The sequence below is a fragment of the Poecilia reticulata genome, chromosome 10 (genome assembly GCF_904066995.2).
Source record: "Poecilia reticulata chromosome 10, P_reticulata-male-v2, whole genome shotgun sequence".
NCBI lineage: Eukaryota > Metazoa > Chordata > Actinopteri > Cyprinodontiformes > Poeciliidae > Poecilia > Poecilia reticulata.
The window spans coordinates 12,015,646-12,032,737 of record NC_088839.1 but is presented as its reverse complement, the minus strand read 5'-3'; the positions used below and the strand labels follow the sequence as shown (position 1 = coordinate 12,032,737).

Genomic DNA, 17,092 nt, shown 5'->3' with positions numbered 1-17,092 from the left:
GTAGTATTTTGCCTTAGTTATGTTCTGATTTCAGTAAGCCAGTCACTGTAACACACAATGTGTGCCCACCTCAGGTAAATATAACTAGATAAAGAGCTTAGAGCTTCAACCCGAGCTTTTGAAAGTTGTGATGTTGAAAAAATATCCTTTCTCTTTATTATCTGTCAAAAACAGAATTTAATGCTTGCCATGTCTAATTTGAATTTCATGAATCACCAGATGTTACGCCAAAATTGAATCAAGGCTTATGAGTTATGACCCTATTGACTGAGCTGTGGCCTTCAATGGTTTTAACAGAAAGACATATGTCAAGGAATGGTGGCCCAGCTTTGATTAACATGTTAAGTAGCTATGATTTATGGCCCTCATAAAGTTAAAGTTTTATAATTTTAACACAGTACATATGTGATTTTTTTAGGGTCTGATTTTCAGCTCAGATAGGAGACTAATAACTACTAGTCATGCACTGCACAGACCAAGAGGTCTTTGTTGAAAGAAAACCTTAACATGAACTATTTAAAATTTGACACCAGACATGTAGGGAACACATCGTGTATGTCTAAGGAGGAACTCTGGTCAGAAAAAAAACTAAATTTAACTTTGAGCCCAAAAGAGCACAATGCTATATGTGGAGAAACACTAAACATCACTTTGAACAAAGTATCTTGACCCATAGTGGGGTCAGCATTATACTGTGTGGAGGCTTTTCTTCAGGGAGGCTAATGGGAGTCGATGCAACAATAAATTGAGTCAAATATAGGAGAACCAGTTTGAAGCAACAAACGAATTAAGAGAGATTGAGACTCAACTTCTTCCAGGACAATGACTAAACATGCAACAATAGCTACAATGAATAGTTTGGATCAAAGCATATTCGGTTGCTTAACTAGACCAGTCAACGTAAAAATCTACAATTTAGAATCTGTGGCAAGACTTGAAAAAAAATCATCACAGATATTGCTACTTTGCAATGAAGAATGGACAAACACTGTTGATCCTAAGATGTGAAAAAGACGACAGAAACACACACCAAAGATGGCCGCATGTGGTCAGAGCAAAAAAAACAACTGAGTTCTTTTTCAAAGTGTCTCAGAAAGGATGTGACATTTTCTTTCCACTTTACATTTATTGGCTATGTTGTGTTGGTCTACTGGGCAAAACCCCAGTGAAATGCAGTTTGTATTCAAAAACATATGAAACATTTCAAAGGGTACAAATACTTTTTACATGGCTCCACATGAAAACCATTGAGAGTTTAGGTCTCGGTCAGTCTGGTGGGATACACGGCCCCTCTGTTAATCCCCCGTCTTTCCATACCATTTCACATATCACCCACGGGCTCCTGGGCTGTCATCCCATTCCCCTCCCGGCCATCAACCAGAAAAAAAGATAACATCCGACAGGGTAATCTGACCTTTGATACACAAATGTGGGGTTGGCCCCCTCGATTCAAATTCTGCTGCTGTAAGGGGAAGTCTTCTTGTGTGCTCCACCCTTCGCAGGGGCAGCGGGAAATGGAGAAGAGATAGAAAGCGGAGCGGAGGTGAGGGAGACATGAGGGGAGGGCAATACGATGCAGGGCTCCTTATATCAAGACAGGAAATTCCAGTCCTGCTTTTGCAGGTTGGAGCTCAGGGCTGCTGCAGTTCAAAGAGGGCAGACACTTGGACCAAGGGAATGCTCAGTGAACACACATGGCATATCCCGACTGATGTGGGGGGCAGCAGGGGTCAGGTGCTGTAGCTGTGGAGGCTCACTGGTCTAATCCATGTAAACATAAGCTGAGGTATCTCTGGGTTGCACTTCAAAGATTGCAACAAAGGGTCAGAGGCTCTCCAGCCATCACAGGACATTTCAGAGATAAGCTGCTCAATACTTACCATTGACAGGACATTTCTCCAAAGCTGTCAAAACAAAGACGAATCTCTCTGCAGAAGGCTGCTGCCGAAACATAAACACTCTCCCAACAGAAGCGATGGGCTTCACTCTCACAGGTGTCTCCGTTTTTATTATTTAGTGAAAAGCATACGTGAGTAAGTGCTACACATTTGGAAAAAAAATGAAACCAAAGTGGAGGTAGAGTGACAGACGGTGTAGCCTCCAGCTACAAGCCCTCCCTCCTTCTCTTCTCTTCCTTTCCCTGCCCTCTCTCCCTCTGCCTCCCTGCCTGTCTGAGTCCTGCTGGACTGCAGAGAAAAAGAAATCCGATCTTGTGTCTTGCTCCAGAAAAAAAAAAAGAAAAAGAAAAAGAAAAGTGAGGTGGGGGTGAGGGGTGTCAAGCCATCAGACGCAGTTATAATTGTAAACTCTTGTGGAAGTACTACATGACAGCGGAGGTCTGAGATTTGAAATGGAAAAGGTAAGAGGGGTTATGCGCTGATGTGGATCAGATGTAGAACAGAACGGCAAACTCTCAGGGAACTTGTGAGGATGTGCCGTGGTTTGAATCCTAACAGAGGAGCAGTTGTGTCGGATTGGTGAGGAAAGGTAACTTGTCAGAGGCTGTGTGTTGAATGTGCTGCTCTGTCTGCAAACTTTACAGAATGTTTTCCATGTCATTGACTGAATTCTGCAGGGTGTCTTGCGTCTTGCACATTTTGGGTAATTGCGTGACCTATATTGCTTAAACTTACCTTTGTACTTTCTCTTAGTTAATGTTTGTTTGTAGATATGTAGAAAAGAGGAATTTAACTGTAAGAAAAAATCAGTAGGATTCAGTTGCATCAATTACATTTGGTCCAAATGGGCTTGGCACCTGCACATTGCTTGATAACCAATCCGGCTATATATATATATATATATGTATTTATATATATATATATATATATATATATATATATATATATATATATATATATATATATATATATATATATATGTGTGTGTTTTAGTCAGCCTATGACAATAATGTCTATAGTTAGGACTCTTGATCTCACGTTTTGCTGCTCTGGTGTATATGTAGTGGTGTAGGCTGACCGTTTTAATCTGAATAATTGCTTTAGATTTCTTTCCAGAAATACGCAGCTTCAACTCATGGTGCATTTAAAAAAAAAAAATCAAGAACACCCATAAAAATGTATATATGAATAAAGCTGCATTAGACATTTATAACTGCAAACTGGGAGAGTTAAACCAACCAGTGAGAGCAGACGGAAAGAAAGAAAGTAAAGTGTATTGCATAATATTTCTTTTTTTATGGACACAATGTGATAAGGTGTTGTTTTATATGCAAGAAAAAGCCACATGTAGAATCTAATCATTGTAGCAGATTTACAAGGGATTGATTTACACCTAATTATTGCGGCTGGCGCTAGATTACATCAAATATTGTAGCTGTCGGGATCTATAAGACTTTTTGTCTGAGAAAAGTCCTGAGAAAAACTTTAAATATTCTCCACCGCTCAGATTATTATGACATAGTTGAATGATCCACCAGATGTATCTCCATGACAACCCATTCATTACTGTGCTCACTAAAGAGTTTCTTTTTCCTGGAGTGCAATTTGTTATATAAAAAGGCAAAAAAAAAGCCTGGATCAAGTTTTTATTACTTGTTTGATGTAGTTACTATGTTTAAAATAGGAACTCTTGATTGTATAGCGAGTTTATAGACAGCAGTCTGAGAAAATCATTTTTGGTAGCTGTAGATTGTAAAAGTGGTCTATTAAGGGTTTGAGCTCCAGTATTGCACAAATTAGCTACAGAGAGAAACCAAAGGCATGCTGGAAGCGCAGGCGGGGAGTTTTCTCAGCCGTGGAGGAATGCTCAGGGAGGGACGACTGCAGATGGCAGAGGAAATGGTTCCACTGCCTAGAAAATAAAGCTTTTAAGCTCAAACAACACAGTTTATGTTTCAACAGAGGCAATTTGGATCAAAACTGTTGAACTTGCAGGAGAAAAGGTTGTCAGACTCTACTTTTGCTGCAGCAGCAAACTGCTGCCCTACCTACTTTTTTTTCATAACTTTATTACTCAACAAGCTGTGCCTCTTCATTAACATTTTTGTTTCATATGTGTCTCAGCCTTCGTCTATTAGCTCACTGTCTAGAGCTGCAGACTGCTGAGTCAAATGTCCACAAAGCCCTATTTTTCTCGCCCCATCAGTTAGAATCAAAAGCAAAGCAAACAACAATCTAAACCATGTGGCGTTAAAAGAATTGTGGGTTTTAAAGAGAATATTAAAACCTAGACTCATAAAAAACATTCCACATGTTGGATTTTTGTTGTTGTTTGAATATAAAAAAAACCTTTTTAACATTTTTGTTGTTATCCTTGGGGAGTTATCTCTGTATAGCAGTGGGTCTCAACCTTTTTTGTAAAAGTTTCTAAGTACATCCATACTGACTTCTTCTGCTGTTTCGAAATTGCATATTTGCACATTTGTTTGTACTTACATCATAAATATGCTTTGCTTTTATTATTATTATTATTATTATTATTATTATTATTATTATTATTATTATTATTATTATTATTATTATTATTATTATTACTTAGCCAATCAATGAAAAATATCTCAGGATCATATGCTTGTTGATTGGTGATCCCAACTATAGGAGAAAGTTAATGAAGGCAGTTTCAGCTTGAATTGCTTTTCAGCAATTACATCTTTACTCAGAAATGTCAGTTTCAACTTTAAAGAGCTAACAGAAAGATCCTGTGTGTATGAATCTTCAACTGCAAACTACATATACACTGGTTATGTGTAAAATCCAATATGTCTGATAAAATAAAAAAAATCTAAAACTAAACAATTAACTGTGCACTGGATTTTTTTGTATATTATGAAATGTTCACACACACAGCACAGTAAAACGTCTTCAGTAAACATACATGCAATATTTGAAAGCATAACATGCTTGTATTATTGGCTTGTATTGCTAAAAACAGTTAGGCTAGTCACAAAGAAGGTTCATAAGAAAATCTTGCTTGTTTTGGAAGCAGTAAATGGAACACAGTTAAGTTGGGCTTGATGTGATGCCAAGATCCAAGTTGTAATTTGTTAAACTTAATTCAACATAAATTTGCCCCCAGCACTTGTTCCTGGTTTGCTGCTGCCCACTAAAGTTGATATGGGGAGCTCTCAAAGAAGCCTTCATTGCATTTTTCTACTGTGAAGAAAAAATAGCTTGCATTTTTTTGTTCTGATTTCTTTAGACTGAACCTAAAAGACAGTCCATATATTAGTAATGGCACCAGTCCCATCGTTTGAGAACCATGACATACTAACACAGTATTGTAGTGCCAAAACTCTTAAGATTAAAACATAATAATGGATCCACAAGGAAATGTAAACAAAAAAATGGAATCAGAACAAATTATGTGTGTGCACTAGTTTTGAGTCTTATCATTTGCCAAGTTCAGCTAAGTTTAGTGGTGTTTTGCAATGAATGGGAGCTAAACGTCTATGTCATTTTTCCTGTTTTCTGTGTCTCATTAGATCTGAGCAGGAGTGCCAGTTTATCGGAGAAAGAGCTGAAGGAGGCACGGCTGAAGAGTCACATCATTGCTGCTCAGCTCACCATCCCCTCCAACTCCGGATCCAGCTCCAGGGGTGTGCAGCTTTTTAATCGGCGCAGGCAGAGAGTGAACGCCTTCACGCTCGAAAGCTGCGGACAAGGGTCAGAGGTGGACAAAACTGAAAATGTGAAAAGGGATTCCTTGTCCAACAAGCAAACCTGGGCAGAGAGGAGCTGTGAGGACAAGGACACAGACCTGAACTTAAATAATAATAAGTCACACTTTTTGCCAGCTGCAAGCAGCCCTTCAACTGGTGGCATAATGGAAGAAGAAAATAAGAATTTCATCAAAGATGAAGACACGGAGGACTATGATATCCAGGAAAGACACTTCCTCCCTGTCAAAGAAGAGCCGGAAGAAGAAGACGACATAAAGGATAAAATTCACGAGGGTCTAGAGGACGATGCGAGGCACAAAACTCTGGATGAGAGTAATGACTCTCATCCAGCTGTGATGGCACATGTTGAAAGGAAGACAGAAACAAGTGAGGGCCACCCAGCAGTTGTTCCCTCTGAAAAGCTTCTTAATGGCTGTCACAGCACCTCTGGTTCAGAGAGGATTTCCTTAGTCTCACCCTCCAAGCAGACGCCTGCCTTCCTCAACAGAACAGCTCGACCTTTCTTCTCACCACCAACTGTGCTCTCTCCAGATTCAGTCAATTCTGCTGTAGACATCCCACCTCCTCCATCTTATGCCACTCCTCCTCTCCCTTCTTCGACTCAACCTGTCACGTTCTCTCCTCCGCCTCCACCACCATCATATCCAACACCTCCTCTGCCGGCCTTCACAAACCGACCCCCACAGACGTTCTACACTAGTCCACTTCCAATGTCTCCTCCCATGTCCCCTCCATGTCCTTCGCCATCCAACTTTCCTGTTTTCCAGCACCCACCTGCACCCCACTGTGGCCCTCTGACAGCTCCAAAGCCTTCCACCTTTGTTCCACAGTCCACTGGAGAAAGGAAGCTGATAACACCAATCAAAACAGGAATACTAGAAGAAGGCGCAGTCAGAAGGGCAAACAAGAAGTCAATGTTTACATTTAAAGAGAAGCCAGTGGTTGCTCCAAACCCTGAGCTGCTCTCTCTGGTGCAAGGAGCGGATGAAAGAAAGAAACATGGACACAGATCTGTCCCTGAACCAGCACCTGAAGAGGAGTTACTGGCTTTGGGAGCAGAAGCTTCCAACTTCCTTGCCAAAGCAGAGGTAAAGACAGAGGGAGCAAGAGCCCCAGAGTGGGCATCCTGTCTCAAAAGCTCAAAGACCAGACCGAGGCTGGACCACCGTCCAGAGCAGAGCCTCACGAATGTGTCAGGCAAGGGGGCTGAATTGTTTGCCAAGCGTCAATCAAGGATGGAGAAATATGTTGTTGAGAATCAGAATCCAGGACAAATTAGATCTCCCTCCCCCACAATGTCTTTACCACCATCCTGGGTTTACCCATCGAACATGCCAGGAAGGGTGAAAGCCATTGCCAAGAACTCTGAAGTGAGCGCACAGATTTCGCAAAATCTAAAGGCCCAGCAAGCCGTCAAGCAAAAACCAAAACCAAAAGTTGCAGTACCAGAGCCAGTTCCAGAGCCACCAACTACTTTAGAAAATGGCTGCTCCAAGATAGAGATGGACCTCGCAAGACACCGTCCCTACCAGCTCAACTCTTCCCTCTTTGTCTTCAACCCGGTCAAGGACCCATTAAGCACGTTACCCAGAGGAGCACCACAAGCCAACAACCAACTCAGCAGCCAAAGTTTGTCTAGACAGACTTCTCTACCTAACACCTCACCATCTTATTATGGCAGTATGTCACCTCAGTTACCTCTCACCTCCCCAAGAGGATCAGAATACCCAGCAAATCCGGCTTCAACACATCCGAGGATCACTTCTTCGATGTCTCCTTTTTCTCCAGAACGAGTTTCCTCCCCTCGGTCTGGAGTTCAGGCACCAAAGCCGACGTTTTCTGCCAAGAAGGCAGGAATTACACCACAGGTGTGGAGACCGACCATGTATCATTTTTAGATAAGACTGAATATTTCATAGATAAGGATCACATGGCTGCAATATGGAAGATAATTTAAGTGAAGCTAAAATTAACTGCACTTTCTTTAAACCCTTGACTGTTTGTGTGCCTTTTCATAATACCAGCTTTTGTAGCTGCATGAAGGAATTATTGTGATATTTAAATTTACCATGAAACAATACCGCAAATTTAAGGTTAGGGATGAAATGGCCTGCAAATGATACAATTATCTAAGTCAATGCATCCTAACTGATCTGTGAAGACAGAGTGTAATTGCATTTTATTTTTCCTGAGAAACAAAATCCATTCAGCAGTGATTAAGTTCAGAAAATTTAAACTGTGCTGTTATGTAATCAATGAAAGTTTATATTCTGAAAGCAGCTCTGCACTTAAGCTCTCTAAACGTCAATTTAAAGAACGTTTTGAAACATGAAAACAATCTCAAATGTTCTCCACTGGGTACCATCAGGATTCTGCCTTACAAAGGCGCCTAACAGATGGCCTAGCATCTGGTTTGTGATCTATGATTTGTAACTTAACGCTTTTCAGAGCCATGAAAGTTGCAGCAAGAGAAATCTTTTAATGCCTTCATGTCTTCAAGCAATTTACCGAGCTTTCTAGCTTCATTTACCTAAACACATGTTATATACATTTGGACTCTGTGCTGCTTTATAGCTGCATAATTTTCCGTTTCTTAACTCTGTTCCAACTTAAAGCAGAAATGCTGTCTTCATTCTGCTGTGTTTCTGTCTGCTTCTTTGCAAACACGTTGATTTACTGTTTTTCCCTGGTGTTTCTGCTCACTGTCTCTTATAACTGATTGTGTTCTGTGCAAAAGTGAGATGTTTCTCTTCTGATTAAATCTTCATGCTAACACTTTGCAATGACTTCCTTCTGTTTTTTTCTTCCTCTCATTTCCTGATTCCACCAGCGTCTTAACTATTTAATGTCTCTGCTAAATCATCTTTTTTTTGTTATAGCTGGGAACATCTAAGCTACCAGAAAACTGTATGTCTCTATCAAATACAGGGATGACTTAACAGAGAAAGATCTGTGCTCAATTTCAGCTTTTGATCTTAACAGTTTTTAAACTCTTAAAGAATTAAAACATAAACATCTTAAGTTTATGTCTTACTGCAAAGCTCCAAACATTTGGAGTATAACCATGATATTACATGAAGATAACTTTTAGGATAAAGATACTTGCACTTTGAATTACAACACAACACCCTCCTGACATATTATCATCCTGAGCATGCATAGCTGGTTCTTAATTGGCAGGACATATGATGAACTGCAACCTTTGCTTCAGTTGAGTAACTTCATATCCCTGCAAAGGGTAACTACCTCAGGAGGACCAAATGACAGTAACCTGAGAGAGACACTAAACACTAGACCTACTTGTGCTAATGGCTAGGCTTATTGAAGAAACACTTGTACAGGGAGGGAATGTTAAAAGGTGGTGGGTATGCAACTGAAGCTCCAAATGAAAACATACATTTAAACCTGTTGAAACATTTGTACTTTTCTGATTATTTAACCTTTGTGTTGTGTCACCATGGTCAGTTAGAGAACATCCTATAATGATCATATCTGACAAAAAAACAACAAAAAACATTGCAATTCCCATAAAAAGGAGGATTTGCTAGTCTTAAATCTGCAATCTGAAAGATTTTGCTTTATGGATATTTTTGTCTTTTACATGTACTAAAGCAGAACCATATGCTATGTTCCAACAGGAATCAGAGGATTCATCCCCTGTTGAAATTACTGGTGAAACACCCACCGCAACCAGTACACCCAGCCTAACCAGACGCTTCAACAGCCCGGCAAACCAAGCAACTAGAACATGGATCCCCAGCTCTCAAACAAGCCAGTCACCAACCACCACCAGTGGATCTATCCGTTCTGTCACGTCTCCTGTCAATTTGTCCAGTAATGCAAGATCCCAGTCTTTTATATCCAGTCAGAATAGCCAGTTTTCCTCTGTTAATTCCACTTCTGCATCCAGGCCCCCCCGAGCAGCTACAGTCACTTCTCCATGCTCTCCACCTTGGGGTTCCAGATGTCAGTCCCCAGCTGTCAGCCAGTCCTTCACTACTGCCTCCATTCCTTTTTCCAAACCCTCTGAAAACTCTAAAACCCATTATCCTATTTCTCCTCCTTGGGGTTCAAGATGCCAGTCCCCATCTGTGAGCAATAATAATAAGACCTCCACTGCTTCGGCTTTCTCCGTGTCCAGACCCTCCATCACATCTGTCGCCACCTCTACAATGTCCCCTCCCTGGGGATCAAGGTGCCAATCCCCAGCAGTGAGTCAGAATACCCAAACTTCCACCTTTTCCCCTGGTCCTACATCCAGACCTTCCCAAACTCCTCCTTGGGGATCAAGATGTCAGTCGCCTTTCGTAAGCCAGAATAATCAATCCTCCGCTGTTTCTGTCTCCCCATCCAGACCTCTGCAAATATTTTCAGCCACATCTCCTGTCTGCCCTCCATGGAGCCCCCGCTCCCAATCACCTGCACTGTTTCAAAGTAGCTCATCCTTTCATTCTACTAATCCTCTGCACACAACGGCCGCTGCCTCCCCTCCACGACAACAAAAAGACAATCGCTGCACGTCCCAGATTGTTAACAACCTAGACTCAAAAGCAAATCACCGTCTCCTTGCAAAGAATATTATAAATGCAGCCAAACGTAAAAACAGCCCCTCCCCTGGAGCACCGAGCAGTCACGGCCTCCCCATTTCACATGTGGGAAACTCTCAAAACGACTGGCAAAAACCACCAATTAGCCCCTTCCAGCAGAGGTCCTTGGGTGCACAGTCTCCCACCTTCACCAGCCCTCCTGTCACCCCGACTCAGAGAATCTGCTCGCCCGTAAGGCTCTACAACACCCGTTCTCTGACCGACTCCGATGCCTCTGTTGAGTCCGAGGACTCGGGCCTCAGGTCGCCTGGTCTACATTCCTACAACACCTGCCCCCGTGGCTGGGGCGGCAGCCTGCGGGTCAAAAGAAGTACGGTCTCCACTGACCTGTGAGATTGTTAAACTACTGGATGTTCAGAATTTCATCATTCATAGACCCTTGTTTGGCCTTGGAAGATAATTTGAGTTTTTGACTGAGTTGCCTTAAATTTCAGAGAAGCTAATTGTTGGACCTAAATCATAGTAAATGTTACATTAAAATAGTTTTATGTTTCCACGGGGCTCACATTCCTTGTGTGCACTGACAAGAACAAGTTTTTTATGAAACACAGTTGCTGTGGCTTGTACGCTTCTGACATACCAAAAAGTGCTCAAAAAATAAGCAAAGGTTTTAAATAGCCTCTATTATACTTTTAAAACAAACACACCTTCCCAGTCATTACTACATTAATTATACTGACTGGTCTGATTAAAGTCATAACAAAATGAGACTTCAGGCATAAAACAGGCACATCAAATTAGTAATAACATTTAGCTTAATGGGCATTTCGCTGCTTTAGTTAAAGCATTATTGATGTTTTGTAATAGTACACTGCATGCAATGATCACATTTTACAGTTGCATTTGATTTCTTCTGTACTGCGTGTTATCTTCAGGTCCCTTCATCATTTTCATTTTTTTTTTTTTTACCATGCTTCAATCACAAACCCTAATGTGTTTTAGTGTAATTTTAGAACTTTAAATGTTACATGGTGTTTTTCAAATTGAATCAAAAACTAAAACAAACAAAACGTGCATTTATATTTAGGACCCCATGTGACTTTCTAGAATCACATTTTACTGCAACTATATTTGCATGACTTTTGGAGAGTGTTTCTGTCTGGAGCCGATAAATGTTGCTTTTAAAAGGCTCAAGCTCAGTTAAGTCGGATTTAGAGCTTAAAATTTTCAGTCACATTTTCTCAGTTGGCTTTGGTTCTGGACTTTGACTGAGCCAAAATTACTATGAACATCTTTAGATATAAACCATTCTATTGTAGCTCTGGTTGTGTTTATTGATGTCCTGCTGGCAGGTAAATTTTCCTAGTTTGAAGCCTTTTGTAGACTCTAAATGGTTTTCTTCTTGTATGACCCATATTTAGCTTTATGCATCTTCATAGGAACTAAGACAAAATTCCATTTCCGCTTAGTAAAATCATCCCTACAGGCAGTGGCGCAACAAGTGGGTATGCAGCGCATGCAACGCATAGGGGCGCAGCACCAGAGGGGGCGTCAAAACCCCGTCTGTAGGGGGCGTAAGGCGCGCCGATGATGTTTTCCCATACACTTAAGCGTGCCTTACGCCCCTTCACCTCGCGCACATAACGAGGTAAATGTAGCGAGTTTTACCCTTCACGTATCGTCGTCTCAGGGGTCCTGCCTACAGGAGACTAGAGGATTTGCTTAGGTTAATGTGCAAGATTAATCTTCTGAAACACATAGGCCCTTCCATGAAAGCATAACGATTTCATTCTCTTTACACATTAATGTTTGTGGTTGTAGTGTGACAAAGGGTGAGGTCTATGAAGGCCAACGACTTGTTTAACAAGTTACTCTAAGTTTCTAAAACTTTCTTTCATGATGTCCACATTCTCATTCTTGGTTAATTGACTAAACTACCCTCCAACTTTACATGAAATCCAATGGACAATTTATACAGTGCGATAACCAGCTGACATGTACATAAGTTTTATTAAAAACTGAAATAAGTGAAGATATGCTTCATAGAAGGAAGCACAGAAAAGTGGAGTGTATTGACAAGAAAAGACGTGAAGTAAAGTCTAATCGAGTATGGTGAAATGCTTTGAAAACTTTCTCAGAATATTTTCTTCGTGTTTCCTTTGCTATCACCAGAACTTATTGCTCTTTAGTCCATATTAGTAGGATCTTTGATGTGGAACGGATTAAAATATTTGAGTCTGTTTGAAAAAGGTTTAGAGGCAAAAGTGTATGTCAGACAAGTGGAGAAGAAACACGATTAAAATCCATGGCGAAAAGGACAGAAGCACGTTTGAAACCGAGTTGTGTTGCGAGCGAGATCGGAAGGATGAATTATATTTCAGCCGCATATGATAGTCTCATGTACATTTTTAGTAACTTGTAAAGTTTCTTTTTATACTTGAATGCACTTGTGATCATTTCATTGTACAGGCAAAATTGTCATTGAAAGCTTGAGTTGCTATAACAAAAGACAAATAAATGTCTTACTATAGAACTTCAACCAGTCCTGGACAATGCTGCATGTTAGGGTGAAGCTGGAGATTAGTTGCAAATGTAAATGCTCCCAGAGTTATGTTTCTGCTTCAGGAAGTGTAACCCTGTCCACCTTGCCTGGTCCTGCAACAGAACAACAGATTGCTTTTTCGTTCGCTGACTCACAGGCTGAAAGCATCAGCACATTGCTAAATATTTACTCTGTGTATCTTTTGAGTGACAGCAACTTCTGCTCCTTGGTGTCCTTGCTCCTTCAGCAGGATTGAGCCTATCACTGTCAAGGATAGATTTCAGCCGAGGTCACCTCTGGGCAGCCTGCACACATCCTCGAACAGATACCAAGAAAACACATCGTGACCTGTTTAAGTTTGCTTATAGGTTGTATGGCTACCTGACTGTGTCACTGCATTTCTTTAATTCAACTCGTTTTATATCATAACACAATTAATAAACTGATGCACAATAAAACGTCTGTTGAAAATGTGTAATTTGTTTCATTTCCTTTAAATGCATTGACACATGATTTTGCACACCATGATTCACAGCACAGTAGTAGTACCTGAGAACATCCACTCATAAGAAACAAGAGTTTAAAGATGTGTTTAATCATTGGGGTGAGAACATTATGTTCTTAGCAGCAATGGCTTCTTAGTCAGATTTTTTAATATTATTTTATAGAGGAAAGATAACAGCAGTGAACTTTACCTGCTCTATCAATAAATGGAATAAAAGCTAAAAAGCTTTGCAACTAGCAGTTAAAAAGAAAATAGTACATTAAACATATGATTATCTTTAAAGGTTACGAAAATGTGATGTCTCTTCTTTGTACAAGTGTGGCTCAAGCAATATTAGTGCAGTTATTTGGACTGATGCCAAATTGGAGATTTGCTTCCACAACACCCAGCTTCATACCAGAGAAAACCCAGAATTGTATGAAAATACGTCCTAGTATCTGTCAGGCACAGTAATGGAGTTTAGCAATTTGGGTTTATTTTCAAGTTTCAGGATTATGGCATCTTGCAGGCACAGAGTTAACTAACTACTCTGTTTAATAAATGACCATAAGATTAAGAATAATTATTAAAACAGAATAGAAAGATAAAAAAAGCAATGATTAAAGGTGTTGTAGTCCTTTCAGTCAGTCCACACCTCAAACTGACTGAAATGATTTGCCTGTAAACATCATAAAATGTATTAGAGAATTTGTAAGTCATTGCATCACAGGTTGACAGGTAGTGCAATGGCAGTAGAATTGTTATTTTCCAACGATTTATGCTTAGTTTTAATTACAAATCACGCTTTAATGGATAAAATGTTTAAAGTTCATTCGAAGACTCTAGAGCTTATTTCACTTTTCTTATTTTGATATATATAAAACTATTAAAACCATCCTGAAAAGAAATCAAACAGTGTATTTTTTTATTGTGTATATATTTATCCGCATGGATAAATATATACACAAATATATACACAATATATAACATAGTTACTCAAGATCACAGTCAGATTCCAGCTCCCATGTGGATTCTCATCAAAAGCATGGAATAACCTAGCATAAATGATAACAGTGTTATGAAATAGTGGTGTAATATGTTTGTACTGATAGGACATTTTACAAATACTGCAGTGTCTATGATTTGAAAATCCCTTTTTAATTTTATTTCCACATAAATCTGATAACTGAAATAAGATACATGCACTTTTTTTCATTAAATAAAGCCAAAAATCAATAACAGCCCACCTCATGAGAGTATAAAGACTCATTTCTTTGGCTTTATAGCTTTGAGCTGAGTTCACTGTTAGTTCGCCATGTTTGTAGCAAACGATTTGGGGAGTGGCATGTCCCCAACACCAGAATCCAGAGGTGAAAAGAAAGCTTAAACCAGGTTCAAAGACTGCCATCTGTAGGACTTCAGACTGAAGTTCAAATTTGTCTACACTACTGGAGCAGACGCTCTTCAAGCATGCCCCCCGTAACACAACTCTGAGCATTTCACGACTTTAAATGCTCAACATTATCTACTTCCTTTCTAACAAAGTGTCATTTTAAAGTGTGGTCATTAGACAATAGGGATACGAGAAAATATACTTAAACAACAAGTCTAATTTCTTATAGCGTCATATTCTCTTTGGTGCTGGAACAAAAAGATCTAGTCAAACTAATGTTTGTGTTTATTCAAATATCTGAGCATTTCTCACTACAAAATGTACTAATTTTCCATAAATAAAAAAATCTAGATTATTTTTGCAACTTTAAGATATTTTTTTATTATGCAAGCTAATTGTTTTGTTGTTGTTGTTTTTTAAAATAAAGTTACAGTTTGTATTTTTACAGGATGGTAAACCAAAACAAAAGCTGCAAAAGCAGATTATAAAAATATAATAATAATAATAATAATAATAATAATAATAATAATAATAATAATAATAATAATAATAATAATAAATTTTATTTCAAAGGCGCCTTTCTGGCACTCAAGGACACCGTACAAGAGTAAAAAATAGTGACAGAAACAAATAAAATATAACAATTAAAAATAGATAGAAATAAATAAAACAAAACAATGTATCTATATAAAATCTATGTAAAATCAGGAAAATCAATTGTGTAAGTAAGTAAGTAAATAAGTAAGTAATTAACTAAATAAACATACCAACAGCTATATAAGGTACTTTTTTCTCTAATGAGATTATACTGTATTTAAAATCTTTTTCAGAAATGCTAAATTTTCCACTCTGGAAATGTGGACTAAAATCTATAAATACCAATATGTTTCCAGATTTTTTTTCACATCATATGCTAGAATTAAACTGGATAGTTTTCCAGATTGTTCAAAACAGAGTGTGAATCGGACTTACTGTCAGTACCTTGGCAGGTAATTGTTAATTGGGCACATGCACGTTTGCTTTTATTAATTTTTTTACATCTGTTCATGTCCTGTTATGACAAATGTGAAAAGAAGAATCAATAGATACAAGTATAAATGTTAAATTCAAATATTGTTACTATGTACAGAAAAATAATCCCAAAAGTGTCAAAGGAATGTCACAACATTCCCAACTTTAATTCTATGGAGAACCTGGCAAGAAAGCTAAAGATTAGTGATGAAAGTGGGACCTTCCAACCTTAAAGACTTTTAGGAAGATATTATTTTCCCACTGATTTGTAGAGAGGGATAAAAAAAATTCTCATTCCATTCCTCTCTTAACATTTAAATAAAACCATGTCATTTTCAAAACTGATACTCTTTTACCTTGTCTTACCTTTTTAGAAGTTGTCTGTGTCATTCTCCATCGGAAATAATGTATTTAGTCTAACACTTGTAAATATAAAGTCTGCCAGGCGTATGTATAATTTTGGGAATAAATGTATATTAAGCATAGGCTTTATCATTAATTCATTAGCATTTTAGATAGGAGGGTGAGAATGTTTCAATGAATTTATTTAATTCAAAGCACTTTTTGTAGAATGACACTTGATAAATTTAATAATGAGGAGAGCATTACAAAACTATTAAAATTCTGTTTTGTCTAGGTTGTTGTTTTGATGTGCCACGCCAACATGATGGCCACCATTCCACCGACCTTTTGAAAACTTTCTACATGTGGCCCTGTACTCACCTTTTTTTTGTTGCAGAAACATAATTTTACTACCACTATAATTGAAATGGCACGAATGATAAATAACATGGTTAGAAATTATGTTACTACTATAGTAACAGAGGATGTGTGTTCTTGTGACATTTGAATTTGTGCAGTATTATGCCTGCAATGTGTTAATCTTTAATGAATCACTTTTTCTTTACCCGATCAATACAATGCTGCAATATTAGATTATGAGCCAGAAGAACATTATGTCTCAATTCAGCGAGAAAAATACCTTCATTGACGACACAAGAGGCCGCTCTTGAGGTGAAAAGGGCCACAAGCCAAACACAGTGGGTTTTGTCGTTTGACAGCAAGGGCTTGCTTCCCTAGAAAAAAAGAAAACAAAGATGAAGGCTCTTATTAGCAGCGATGGAGTAGGCGAGATAACATTAGGGATGTCGAGCTGAGAAGTTACCTGCTTTAACACTATCTCTGTGTTTTTTTTGTTTTGTTTTTTTTTTAGAAATAAAAAGCCTTTTTTTTTCGTTGAATCTCAGGAGAACTGCAGATGGATGTCTGTGCCTTAGTTAGGTGTCCCCGAATTGTTGTTGTTAGCCGCTAACGCTAACTGTAGAAGTTCCGAGCTAGCTGGCCTAGCAAGTAAGAGAACGATAACAAGTGACTTATGTTCTATTTGGTTAGCCCAGTAGACCCCGGTGAGTAAACTGTGTTTCGTCCAGCTAATGGAGACAACAAACCTCAATGGGAGTAGTTCGGGAACTGCGGC

General features: G+C 38.9%; 1 protein-coding gene and 1 long non-coding RNA gene across 2 annotated transcripts; one reads left to right on the top strand and one right to left on the bottom strand.

Moving 5' to 3' along the window:
- The first annotated feature begins 1,083 nt into the window (after positions 1 to 1,083).
- synpo (synaptopodin) lies at positions 1,084 to 13,185 on the top strand. The gene is given in 4 exon segments (XM_081611805.1): positions 1,084 to 1,381; positions 1,383 to 1,404; positions 5,441 to 7,506; positions 9,277 to 13,185. Coding segments are annotated over 4 exon segments (3,534 nt in total). The 5' UTR covers positions 1,084 to 1,237; the 3' UTR covers positions 10,579 to 13,185.
- LOC103471140 (uncharacterized) lies at positions 12,177 to 16,897 on the bottom strand. The gene is made up of 4 exons (XR_014089370.1): positions 16,781 to 16,897; positions 16,598 to 16,691; positions 12,918 to 13,043; positions 12,177 to 12,840 (listed from the first exon to the last, which is right to left on the bottom strand). It is a non-coding gene; the product is annotated as an uncharacterized LOC103471140 (long non-coding RNA).
- Positions 16,898 to 17,092: the final 195 nt, after the last annotated feature.